Source organism: Pseudorca crassidens, chromosome 1 (assembly GCF_039906515.1).
Source record: "Pseudorca crassidens isolate mPseCra1 chromosome 1, mPseCra1.hap1, whole genome shotgun sequence".
NCBI lineage: Eukaryota > Metazoa > Chordata > Mammalia > Artiodactyla > Delphinidae > Pseudorca > Pseudorca crassidens.
The window spans coordinates 61,488,828-61,502,822 of record NC_090296.1 but is presented as its reverse complement, the minus strand read 5'-3'; the positions used below and the strand labels follow the sequence as shown (position 1 = coordinate 61,502,822).

Below are 13,995 nucleotides of genomic sequence, written 5' to 3'. Positions count from 1 at the left end.
GTATTGTTGGCTCCCTTGTCAAATATTAGTTGACTATATATGCATGGGATAATTTCTGAGATTCTGATTCTGTTCCATTGGTCTCTGTGTCTGTTTTTTTTTTTTTTTTTTTTTTTTGGCGGTACACGGGCCTCTCACTGTTCTGGCCTCTCCCATTGTGGAGCACAGGCTCCAGACGCGCAGGCTCAGCGGCCATGGCTCACGGGCCTAGCCGCTCCGCGACATGTGAGATCTTCCCAGACCGGGACACGAGCCCGTGTCCCCTGCATCATCAGGCAGACTCTCAACCACTGCGCCACCAGGGAAGCCCTGGGCAGAGGATCTTAATAGACATTTTTCCAAAGAAGATATACAGGTAGCCCAACAGGCACATGAAAAGATGTTCAACATCACTAATTATTAGGGAAATGCAAATCAAAACCAGTGAGCTATTACCTCACACCTGTTAGAATGGCTATTATCCAGAAGGCAAGAAATAACAAGTATTGGAGAGGATGTGGAGAAAAGGGAACCTTCTTACGCTGTTAGTGAGATTGTAAACTGGTGCAGCCACTATGGAAAACAGTATGGAGGTTCCTCAAAAAATTAAGAATAGAATTATCATGTGATCCGGGTATTCCACTTCTGGGTGTTTATCCAAAGAATATGAAAACAATAATTGGAAAAGATATATGCACTCCTATGTTCATTGCAACATTATTTATAATTGCTGAAATATGGAAACAACCTAAGTGTGCATCCATGGATGAATGAATAAAGAAGATGTGGCGCATATATATATATATATATATATATACACACACACACACACACATACATAGTGGTATGTTTGTGTGTGTGTGTGTGTCTTATACATATACGTGCACACACACAATGGACTACTACTCATCCATAAAAAGAATGAAATCTTGTCACTTGTGACAACATAGATGGACTTTGAGGGTATTATTCTAAGTGAAATAAGTCAGAAGGAAAAAGACAAATGTCATATGATTTCACTAATGTGTGGAATTTAAAATGAAACAAAACCAAAATAAATAAATAAACAAATCAAAACCAAAAGAAACTCATAGATACAGAGAACAGATTGTTGTTACCAGAGGAGAAGGGGGCTTGCAGGGTGAGGAAAAGGGGTGAAGGGGGTCAGTTTAATGGTGATGGATGGTAGACTTTGGGGGTGGTCACTTTGTAGTATATACAGATGTTGAATGAGAGTGTTGTACACCTGAAACTTACATAATAAAAAGTATAATGATAAATACTGTTCTTATATGTGGAATCTAAAAAGCATAACTTATAGAAACATAGAGTAGACTTGTGGTTGCAAGGGCTGGGGCAGGAGAAGAGGAATGGGGAGATGTTTGTCAATGGGTGTAAACCTTCATTTATGAGATAAATTCTGGGGCTCTAAGGTACAGCATGGTGACTATAATTAACAATACTATATTATATACTTGAAAGTTGTTAAAAGAGTAGATCTTAAATGTTATCACCGCACAAAAACAATGGTAATTATATGAGGGGATTGGGGTGTTAACTAACCTTATCGTGGTAATCATTTCACAGTATATATGTTTATCATATCATTACACAGCATACCTTGAGTTTATATATGTTATATGTCAATAATATCTCAGTGAAGCTGGAAAACAAACAAAAAACCCAAACCTACCTGGTAGTTCTGCTTTATAGTTATAGATTCTGTCAGTAATTCCTTCTTAAGTGTTCTACAGAGCTGCATAATTCATAGCTAGTCAGCAAGTGGGGAATATGAAAATCTTACATTCTACTTTTTTTCAGGCTGTTCTACTTTTTCTTGGTACATACATATGTGTTTATTTTTCTTGATATATACATATACATACATATATTCTATAGTCTGTATTTCTCTATTCTCTATTCTAATTACATATTGAGTTGAATACAATTTCTTGAGATGGGGGAAGTATATATAGTAAGTCACAGAGAGGGTCAATATCCCTATTGCACTTTAGTACATCTTAAAGTATATAACCAGCTTGTATGGAATTGTTATATTTGGAATTTGGGCCTATATTCACTATAACGAAAAATATTTCTGTAACGAATTATTATTTACTAGGAAAGTTAAATGCAGTTAATTTAGTGACAGTAGCTCAAAAGGCAAGAAATGCTGTATCAAAGGATTGGAACTGCTCTCTCTTTTATTAGTAATGAGTGTTGTTAGAGTTTCAAGTTACTAATGCATAATTCTTGTAAATTATTTATTAATGTATTATATTAATATTATTATTAAAAATGAAGTTGGTTCTCTAATGATTAGATAAAATGAATATTAGGCTGAAATTCTGTTATTTAAGCCTGTAAGTATTGAATTGAAAATAATTGAAGAGTATGTATAGAAATTCAATATTGTTAAGGTGCTTTTGAAAATAGATTTACAAATTGATTTTATTTATTTATTTATTTTTGGCTGCATTGGGTCTTCATTGCTGTGTGCAGGCTTTCTCTAGTTGCAGTGAGCGGGGGCTACTCTTCGTTGTGGTGCACGGGCTTCTTATTGCGGTGGCTTCTCTTGTTGTGGAGCACGGGCTCTAGGCACACAGGCTTCAGTAGTTGTGGCACATGGGCTCAGTAGCTGTGGCTCGTGGGCTCTAGAGCACAGGCTCAGTAGTTGTGGCGCACGGGCTTAGTTGCGCCGCAGCATGTGGGATCTTCCCGGACCAGGGCTCTAAGCCATGTCCCCTGCATTGGCAGGCGGATTCTTAACCATTGTGCCACCAGGGAAGTCCCACAAATTGATTTTATAAGGTAAGGCATTTTAATAATTTTTGCCCATTCTACCACTTGTTTTTGCATTAAACTAAAAGTAGAGCACGCATTTTATTTGGATATGTAAAGAGCATTCATTTTTAATTAAGAATATATAAAATCACAATTAATTCATATCTACTTTATAATGTTACTTTTATGTAGCTAATGCAATGTCATGTGACCAAATTATTGCACTTTGCTTTAACTAACCCACTGTTAACTTATAAGCTCACTTTTGAAAAACATCAAGAACAGATGATTTTAAATTTTTCAATAGTGACCAAATTACATTAATAGCAATTGTAACTGAATTAATTTTAAATGTACAGCACCTAAATTGATTTTTTCTGTTTCTTTGTCTCCTTATAAATAAGAGAGTAAAATCTGCAGTTGAGTTGAAGAAGGAGACCATAACTCCATTAGAGATTAAAGATGACATGCAAAGCAATATGAAAGAGGTGACGTTTCAGAAAACAAAGGAGTTGGAGCACTGGATGGCTGAGCAAAATGAAACTGAGGAACCCGTCCCTGTGAAAGACAATACAGATACTATTTTAGACAACATGCAGGGCAGATACAGTTCGAGAGGCCTGTCTCCCTCTCTCATTGAAGCATCTAGACAAGCTGGCATTACTAACGTTGTTTATCCCAAGAAAAAGAAGATGAAACTGAAGAAAGGATTAAGACTCAGTAAACTTACACTTGTGTATGATGAGTTATCCAAGCCTCCAAAAATTCTTAAAAGGTCTGTTTAATCAACAATTGTTATAGTTTAAGAAATGTATTATGGTTTGGGCCTTAATTTTCTAATTCAGTCATTGAAGGATCCTTTTGTGTGTGTATTTCCTGGGCCCATCTCTGGTACCAATTAATTTATCAGTCAGGGTCCCAGGAGTAAACAGCATTCTCAATTTAGAATAATTCTAGGGGGGTATAACAAGGGCAATTTACAAAGATGTCAGGGCATAGGGAAACCACAAATGATAGAATAGTATCCTGGGACTAGAAATAATAGAGCCAATCTCTACCCCTAAGTATGAGAGGACAAAAAGAGGGAGTGATTACTAGAACCTGGAAGAAAGAAATTGTAAGGAAAGGATTTCCTTGAAATAAATAGTGAACTTTGGACAAAGATCATGGCCAGTGTGAGGCAACCCTTCAGGAGGGGACCAGAGGAATAAATACTTTGACTTCACTCTTTCCCTTTTCAGGGCTCCTAATTGGACATATTTGATGAGAAGATATTAAGGGATCCTATGTCTGTAGTCTGTACGGACTAGTACTCCAGGGCAAAGAGCAAGGTAGAGAAGGATAGAGATAAATGTGCAGGTAGAAACAAAACCTATTTGGCACAGATGGTCTTTCTAAGGTGGCATTTGACCAGAAATAGTAATTGAGAAGGAGTCAGCCACTCAGAAGGACTGGAAAATGCAATACCCTTGAGGCTTGCTCTGTGCCTGGAACAGTGGGAGGCGAGAAAGTAGTGTTATTAGAGACATTTGCTGGGGTCTTATCATGTAGAGTCTTGTAGACTATGGTGAAAAATTTTGATTTGTATTCTAGGTACTAGAGAAAACTCTTGGAGGGAGTGACATGATCTGATTTACATTTGTTTAAAAAAAAAAACATGCTAGCTGCCATGTGGAGAATGGATGAGAACAAGAGGAGAAGCAGGGAACTAAGAAGTTATTGTACTCTAGACAGAAGAGATGATGGTGGCTTGCACTAGAGTGTAGAGAAGAGTGGGGAGTGTCACAGAGTAAGGAAAGGAAAGGGTACTGATTTTTCTCACTCTTATTCTCCTACTTTTAGCACGGGTCTTTCTCATAGTACACACTCGGTAAATATTAATGAAATGATGGGGTGTGATTTTTTTTTTCTTCCCTAGTACTGCACCGGCATGCATAAATGCTACTGAATGAAAACTATGTGGGAAATGGAGAGTTTGAGGAGGATAATCCTAGAAGAAACATACCATTTGAAAGCTTATTACATGTCATCTAATTTGATAGCCTACTAAGTTTGGGATGAAGTCTGGGATGTTTTTTTGTTAGCCTGTTGTGGAGGCAAATCTTTCCTTCTTCCTCAAGTTCATGTCCTTGCGAACCATTCAGATGTCATTTCTTTTCTCACATCAAGTTTTAACTCCTCAATTCTCCATTGTATTTCCTCCGGTTGGTGGTAGGGGTGTAAATTAAGCCTGAAGGGAGCACTGACCCTTTATTTCAGTTCTCTACAAAGGCTGCATCTTTAATAACAGTCTTCTGCTTTTATAAACTCACAGAGATTCTTCATATGATCTCAATGAATGAACAGGAGGACTTGGTTTGCATAAAAGTACCATGTAATTTTATTTTGATGACAGAGAAATAGTAATTTTGTCTGTGGCTGAGTTGATTTATTCATTATAAAAATTATATTTCTGTAATTTAAAAATCACTCTTTTGAATACTAGATCAGAGTCTCACGGAATCCTTCCTGGACAGAAGAAATTTTTGCTCAGAGTTCCACTATATGAACGTCTATTACGGTGTCCCAGTGTACCTTTGTGTTTAAATTTTGACAAATTTGCCCAGAGTAAAGGAAGAATTCCAGAAAATAGTGGTCCTCAAACATGGGCTCTTGACATGTTCTCTAAGCCTAAACAAAAGAAGACAACCCCAAGAGAGAAAGTTGTTAAAATATCTGTTCATGAAGACTCGTCTGAAAGAGTGAAAAAAACACCAGAAATAGAATTGAGTGATTCTTTGGAGTCTCGTCTTCCTCCAGCGGTCATTAGACATTATGAATCCGAAGTGGAGATCTTGACTGAAGAAATAAATAGTAAGAAGAAATATCCTGCATTTTTATATTGTAGGCGTGGAGCTCTTTATAGGAAACTGGGAAAGCTCCAGAGTGCCATGAATGATCTACAGGAAGTGAGTTTTTATTTAATCAAAATAATAATATTAACAATTTATCCTTGCTTATAACTATATATTAACCTTTACTAGAATTTTGAACAATGAATATTTGTATTATACACGTGGGATTGTGAAATTATGATTATTGGCATTTTCAAATAATTAACATTAAAAACACTTGATTTTGTCTGTCAGATTGGGAGGCATCATTTTATACTATACACATACAAAGCCATTGGGATCAATAATGTTTGAAAATTTACTTGATGGGATATCTTCCCCTAAATCAATTTAAATTGAATTTATACATTTATTTTCTAGGCTATACTCTTGGAGCCATTGTTTCTCAATGCCTATTGGCACCGACATTTCATTTATCTTTTCCAAGGCAGAATTAATGAAGCTTTGGATGACTTGAATTATATAAATAAATATAATAAAAATAATGCAGGTGGGTTGTCTGTGCAGTTATATTACTTAGATCTTTACCTAAGCTTTGGTCATTTAGTGGTATAAAGATACATAATTCAAGACATATACATCTCCACAAATCGTTGTGACTTCCCAAGTTAAATTTACTCTCAATAGCATATATTTAGGACTGTTTGTGATCCTATTGTTTTAAAAATACTTATCATGGTTTGAAATGTTAATGTCCTTGGTATACATTACAATAAATTGGTTCCTTACTGCTCATCCCGTAAGAAGAATATGAACTTACAATTTTTAGTTATAGAAATGATTTACAAATTTAGTCTGAATTAGAGTTGTAACGTTCTTAAGACTTCACATTTACGTTTGTGTTTACGTACCATTCTCTAACCAACTTGAATGACTAGACATGGAACTTTTGGGGAATGAGAAAATGTCATATTCATCTTTGTATCTCCAGCACCCACAACATACCCCTAGAATATAACATGAGCTTAATAAGTGTTTTTTTTTAAATCTATGCTGATCTCTGCTAAAAGTCCATAAGATTTTGTACAATCAAAATATAACTTTTTACTATGAACGTTAAAGGATTATGAAACATTTCAGATATACAAAAAAGAAAAGTTAATTTTTGTTATTTCATATTGAAATTGAAAACACTTTTACCCATAAACATTTATCCAGGCTTTGAGAACAAATTTTGCATTGTTGAAATAAAAAACAAATCTTAAGTTAAATGGCAAAGAAAGTATAATAGAGATACATTATTCTAAGACTACATTTTTGGAGGGTGAAGGATTCGTCTTTAAAAATTTAGGACTGTAACACTAAATTTTACCTTTTTAATTTTCTTTAGAGGCATATATTTCAAGGGCAGAAATTTTCAGAGGAAAAAAAGACAGTACTTTGGCAATTGTAAATTATACTCAAGCAATTAAGTGTAAGCCCATGGATGCTGATATATATTTCAGGAGGGGTGAGATGTACGAAATAGAAAACAAAGTACTGGCCATTGATGACTTTACTAAAGTAAGCTGTATCACATATAATTCTGCCATTTATATATTTTAGAGCATGATATTCTCATCCTAATATTACAGCAAATTGTTGAAATTCTTTCATATGTTATATAATCAAAATTAGTTTATTTTAGATTAGGCCCTAGAACGTTCGTTACTGGGATTGATATTAACAGTATGTCAATGATTTTTTTGAATGGATGGATTTACATCTGATTCAGGTGTGGGAGCATTGAGGCAAGAGGCAACTTTGAGGGGGACTTGACTTTTCCAGCTCTCTTCTCTTGGACTATGAAGCAGTGAATAAAGAAACCTTTGAAGATTGCTTCTTTCTTTCAAACAATGGAGAAAATCATTTTCTGCTTCTTAACTCTTGAGACGTAGCTGATTCTCTTCTGCAGCAAACCTATCTGCTTTAAAAGAAAGCTGTGCTCACTGGCTCATTCATTCATTCATTCATTTACTCACAAATATTTATTGGCTAAGGCACTGTGTAGTGTAATGTAGTGGATAAATCTTGGTGAATAAAACAGACATGTTTCATGCTTACATGGAGCCTATAATTTAAAGGACAGATATTAAAGAAATAAATACACTAATATATAATTACAAATTGTGATGAATGCTATGATGGAAATAAAGATTATGGGAGGCAATTTATGTTTGGTTGGGGGATATCAGAGAATTCCCTTGAGGAAGTGAATTTTAGCTGAACTGTATTTTGAGGCTAGAATCAGGCAGCTATTCCACTGATTGCGGCAGAATTGTAACCATGAACTCCTGACTTTAAATTATTAGTTCTTAGTACAATTGAGAACTTAGATGTTATTGAAATAATTTAGCTTTTCATGTTCCCAACTGCCCTGTTTCTTAATCTGTGATGGTTAGCCACATACTTGACTTTTGCTTCAAGAGAATATTATAAGTTTTGGTAACTTCTTGTCTAGAAGTTACCACAAATCTCTTTTGAAGATATTAAAATTATTAAAATATCTTTTCTGATCATTTCCTTTATCTAGTAGCACCAATAGTTTAAAGATTGACTAATGCAGCAACTTGAGGTCAAACAAACTTCAGAATCTTTAGAGTTTCTTTTTTCCCTGTTTTAAAAATACTTCATAATCTTTGTGCTTCATTTTTCTCCCCACTATCAATAGGCAAGGAACTTCACAACTGAGTTTACAATGATTTAGTCTCGTTACTCTGTTGCCTTGTATGTCAATGTGAAATGAATGAACCATGCCAATACCAATTCATTTCTTTTCACCATTTTAGGGACTAAATTAATCCATATTTAATTTCATTGAATCGGCCTTGATGTGATCTAATATATATTGTCTTTAATTGGAATAAAATGCTATGATAGATCCAATATAACCCTACTCTAGCTGAACAATTACTTATGAGGTTTTATTAATAAAAATTTTAGTGGGCAGAAACCTTGGCTTCTTGTATGTGCTGGGTTTTGTTTTTTTTTTTTTTTAATAAAACCTCCACTTTCTAGAATTTGATGACAAATGGACTTCCTAAAGGCATGGTCTTCAAATGCAAATCTGAAAGTTCTGGCATCTTAAAGTAGTTTGTTTTTATGTAATCTGAAGTTAAAAACATGGTTTTAGTCCATTTAATTTGCTATAGGATTATATACTTTTCTTGTTTTTTTTTTTTCATTATGTGATATGTTTTTGTGCCTCCCCTCCACACCCCCGTGTAGTGTATCTTTTATGATCCCAGAAGAACAGATGCATTATTTAAACGTGGGATGTTCTACTATGAAAATGAAAACTGGATTGCAGCTGAAGAGGATTTTACAACCTTGTTAAATATAGATCCCCAAAATTCTCAAGCAAGGTGAGAATTATTTTAGATATGGTTTTTGAATGTTTTTTTTTTGAAATACATTCTCAGGAAAGAAAATTTCTTGAAATACATCAGACAGCCCTTTAAAAGTAGTGAATCGATTTTTAGTGCTACTAGTGAAGGAAAATCTTTACCTATACCCTAAGAGTAGTGGGTAGTTTAACTTAAATGGCATGAAATGATAATTTAGAATTGTTTCATTTGCATTTCCTGAATACTAGTTACATTATCAGTTTTTGAAGTATTGACCTATATTTTGTTTCTTTGGATTTCTTTTCATATACTTTGTATTCATTCAGTACAGAGAACTGTTCATATAGATTTCTGTGCTATCTTATTGTAACTGGGATATTAAACTTTGCTCTTCCAACCTTATTGTGCATAATACAGTTTCCATTTTGTTGCTTTTCTTTTCATCTAAGTTTTGTTTTGAAGAGGCTTAAAATGTGTATGTAGCCATACCTATTCATCTCTTCACTCACAGTTTTTGTTTAACATTAACATTTTTATAGAAAAATACAGCAAGCATCCAAAAAAAGTATACAAAGTACAAACATACAGCTTAATGACTTATCACAATGTAAATGCTCGTGTAACCATTATCAGGTCAAGAAACAACTTTACTAGCACCCTCTTGTGCCTTTGCCTTCCTGAGAAGGTAACCGCTGTCCTGACTTGTATTTCTTTATAGTTTCAACACATAAGTATGTGTCCCTAAACATTCTTGGTTTAGTTTTGCCTGTTTTTTTTGAACTTTATATAAAGAGAATCATAAGGTAGTTTTCTTTGAATTCTAACTTATTTCATTGAATATTATATACTATTGCATGTGGCTGTAGTTTTCTCCTTTTAATTTTTGTATAGTATTCAGTTACATGAATATATTGCAGTTTACTTATCCATCCTACTGTTGATGGACAGTTGAGTGTTTCTAATTTTTGATGATCACAAATACTGTTTCCTTCAACTTTCTTGTACATGACACACATATACTCATTTATGTTGGATGCACAAGTAGGAGTAGAACATATGGTACATAGGGTATGCAATTGTTCAGCTGTAGGGCCAAACTAATTTTACAAACTGGTTGTACTACCAGCAGTATATGCAGGCTCCACACCAGTACTGGGTACTATTATAACTTTCAAGTTGTAGCCATCCTAGTGGGTGTGTAGTATTATCTCATTTAGTTTGAATTTTCATTTTCTTCATTACCAACATGATTATTCATTTTCAAAATTTTCTTAACCATTTGGATTTTCTTTTTTGTCATTGATGACTTTTGGGTTGTTGGTCTTTTTTCTTATTGATTTGTATGAACTATTACATATTCTTGATATGGGCCCTTTGTTGGTTATATTTACAGCACATTTTTTTCCTCCTCCAGATTGTCACTGCACTCCTTAAATAATTGTCTTTTGGTAAACAAAGTTTTAAAATGAAACATAGTCTGATTTAGTAACGTTTTTCTTTAAGGTTAGTGCTTTTTTTGTACTATAAGTAAGTTTTTCCTACTTTTGTGTCATGTAGAATTCTCCTGTCTGATCTTCTAGAAGGTTTATTGTTTTGCTTTTAAAGTTAGATTTACAGTGCACCTAGAATCAATTTTTGTATATGATGTGAAGTAGGGAAACAAATTTCACTTTTTCTGCATGCATGTTCAATTTTCCAAGCAACATTTAATAAAAACCCTGTGCCTTTACCATCGCTTTGCAGTGTTAGCTTTGTAGGAAATGAAGATCCATGTATGGGTGGATCTATTTCTCAGTCTCTTTTTCTATTTTGCGGGTCTTAAAAAAAATCTATCTTTGCACCAATACTATGCTGCCTTAAAAACTATAGTTTCATAATAAGTCTTGAAATCCAGTAGAACAGTTCTTTTGATCTGTCAAAATTGTCAGAGCATTCCTCGGCTTTTTTGCATTTCCAAACACATTGAGTTGGGTTAAACTATATGAAAATTGACTTCTTTATATATCAAAATAGTAAAATTTCAAAATTTCATACGGTTTAACCGAACAGAATCAGCAGGTCAACTTCTGTGGCAATTCCTTTGTATTTTGATTGGGGTTGCAATGAATTTATAGAGCAGTAGGGGGAAATTGACATCCTAACAATTTTTAGTCTTTTCATGTATGCATACGGTACATTCTGTTTCTTTAGGTCTTCATTCCTTTTGGTCAGTAATGTTTCATAGTTTGTGTAAAGAAGTCTTTTTCATATCTTTTTCTTTTTTAAAATTAATTAATTATTTTTAAAAACATCTTTATTCGAGTATAATTGCTTTACAATGATGTGTTAGTTTCTGCTTTATAACAAAGTGAATCAGCTATACATATACATATATCCCCATATCTCCTCCCTCTTGCATCTCCCTCCCTCTTACCCTCCCTATCCCACCCCTCTAGGTGGTCACAAAGCACTGAGCTGATCTCCCTGTGCTATGTGGCTGCTTCCCACTAGCTATCTATTTTACGTTTGGTAGTGTATATATGTCCATGCCACTCTCTCACTTTGTCCCAGCTTACCCTTCCCCTTCCCTGTGTCCTCAAGTCCATTCTCTAGTAGGTCTGCGTCTTTATTCCCATCCTGCCCCTAGGTTCTTCATAACCATTTTCTTTTTTTTTAGATTCCATATATATGTGTTAGCGTACATTGTTTGTTTTTCTCTTTCTGACTTACTTCACTCTGTATGACAGACTCTAGGTCCATCCACCTCACTACAAATAAATCAATTTCGTTTCTTTTTATGGCTAAGTAATATTCCATTGTATATGTGCCACATCTTCTTTATCCATTCATCTGTTGGACACTTAGGTTGCTTCCATGTCCTGGCTATTGTAAATAGAGCTGCAATGAGCATTTTGGTACATGACTCTTTTTGCATTATGGTTCTCTCAGGGTATATGCCCAGTAGTGGGATTGCTGGGTCGTATTACAGTTCTATTTGTAGTTTTTTAAGGAACCTCCATACTATTCAACATAGTGGCTGTATCAATTTACATTCCCACCAACAGCGCAAGAGGGTTCCCTTTTCTCCACACCCTCTCCAGCATTTATTGTTTGTAGATTTTTTGATGATGGCCGTTCTGACTGGTGTGATGTGATACTTCATTGTAGTTTTGAGTTGCATTTCTCTACTGATTAGTGATGTTGAGCATCCTTTCATGTGTTTGTTGGCAATCTATATATCTTCTTTGGAGAAATGTCTATTTAGGTCTGCTGCCCATGTTTGGATTGGGTTGTTTGTTTTTTGATATTGAGCTGCATGAGCTGCTTGTATATTTTGGAGATTAATCCTTTGTCAGTTGCTTTGTTTGCAAATATTTTCTCCCATTCTGAGGGTTGTCTTTTCATCTTGTTTATGATTTCCTTTGCTGTGCAAAAGCTTTTAAGTTTAATTAAGTCCCATTTGTTTGTTTTTGTTTTAATTTCCATTTCTCTAGGAGGTGGATCAAAAAGGATCTTGGTGTGATTTATGTCATAGAGTGTTCTGCCTATGTTTTCCTCCAAGAGTTTTATAGTGTTTGGCCTTACATTTAGGTCTTTAATCCATTTTGAGTTTACTTTTGTGTATGGTGTTAGGGAGTGTTCTAATTTCATGCTTTAACATGTAGCTGTCCAGCTTTCCCAGCACCACTTATTGAAGAGGCTGTCTTTTCTCCATTGTATATTTTTCCCTCCTTTATCAAAGATAAGTTCACCATAGATGCCTGGGTTTATCTCTGGGCTTTCTATCCTGTTCCATTAATCAATATTTCTCTTTTTGTGCCAGTACCATACTGTCTTGATTATTGTAGATTTGGAGTGTACTCGGAAGTCCAGGAGCCTGATTCCTCCAGCTCTGTTTTTCTTTCTCAAGATTGCTTTGGGTATTCAGGATCTTTTGTGTTTCCATACAAACTGTGAATTTTTTTGTTCTAGTTCTGTGAAAAATTTCATTGGTAGTCTGATAGGGATTGTATTGAATCTGTAGAATGCTTTGGGTAGTAGAGTCAATTTCACAATGTTGATTCTTCCAATCCAAGAATATGGTATATCTCTCCATCTGTTTGTATCATCTTTAATTTCTTTCATCAGTGTCTTATAATTTTCTGCATACAGGTCTTTTGTCTCCTTAGGTAGGTTTATGTCTAGGTATTTTATTCTTTTTGTTGCAATGGTAAATGGGAGTGTTTCCATAATTTCTCTTTCAGATTTTTCATCATTAGTGTATAGGACTGCAAGAGATTTCTGTGCATTAATTTTGTATCCTGCTACTTTACCAAATTCATTGATTAGTTCTAGTAGTTTTCTGGTAGCATCTTTAGGATTCTCTATGTATAGTATCATGTCATCTGCAAACAGTGACAGTTTTACTTCTTCTTTTCTGATTTGGGTTCCTTTTATTTCTTTTTTGTCTCTGATTGCTGTGGCTAAAACTTCCAAAACTATGTTGAATAATAGTGGTGAGAGTGGACAACCTTGTCTTTTTCCTGATGTTAGAGGAAATGGTTTCAGTTTTTCACCATTGAGAACAATGTTGGCTGTGGGTTTGTCATATATGCCTTTATTATGTTGAGGAAAGTTCCCTCTATGCCTACTTTCTGGAGAGTTTTTATCATAAATGGGTGTTGAATTTTGTCAAAAGCTTTTTCTGCATCTATTGAGATTATCATATGGTTTTCATCCTGCAGTTCATTAATATAGTGCATCACATTTATTGATTTGGATATATTGAAGAATCCTTGCATTCCTGGGATAAACCCACTTGAACCTGATGTATGATCCTTTTTATTTGCTGCTGGACTCTGTCTGCTAGTATTTTGTTGAGGATTTTTTCATCTGTGTTCATCAGTGATATTGGCCTGTAGTTTTCTTTCTTTGTGACATCTTTGTCTGGTTTTGGTATCAGGGTGTTGGTGGCCTCTTAGAATGAGTTTGGGAGTGTTTCTCCCTCTGCTATATTATGGAAGGTTTGAGAAGGATAGGTGTTAGCTCTTCTC

The 13,995-nt window shown here is 34.7% G+C and overlaps 1 protein-coding gene across 1 annotated transcript in view; it reads left to right on the top strand.

Annotated features, from left to right (window-relative positions):
* The window catches only part of TTC6 (tetratricopeptide repeat domain 6), a 196,750-nt gene that overhangs the window by 129,465 nt on the left and 53,290 nt on the right, over positions 1 to 13,995 (top strand). Inside the window, exons 10-14 of the mRNA XM_067737263.1 lie at positions 3,168 to 3,538; positions 5,249 to 5,711; positions 6,018 to 6,147; positions 6,988 to 7,160; positions 8,865 to 9,001. Coding sequence (XP_067593364.1) covers positions 3,168 to 3,538; positions 5,249 to 5,711; positions 6,018 to 6,147; positions 6,988 to 7,160; positions 8,865 to 9,001 — 1,274 coding nt within the window. The remainder of the gene's footprint in view (positions 1 to 3,167; positions 3,539 to 5,248; positions 5,712 to 6,017; positions 6,148 to 6,987; positions 7,161 to 8,864; positions 9,002 to 13,995) is intronic.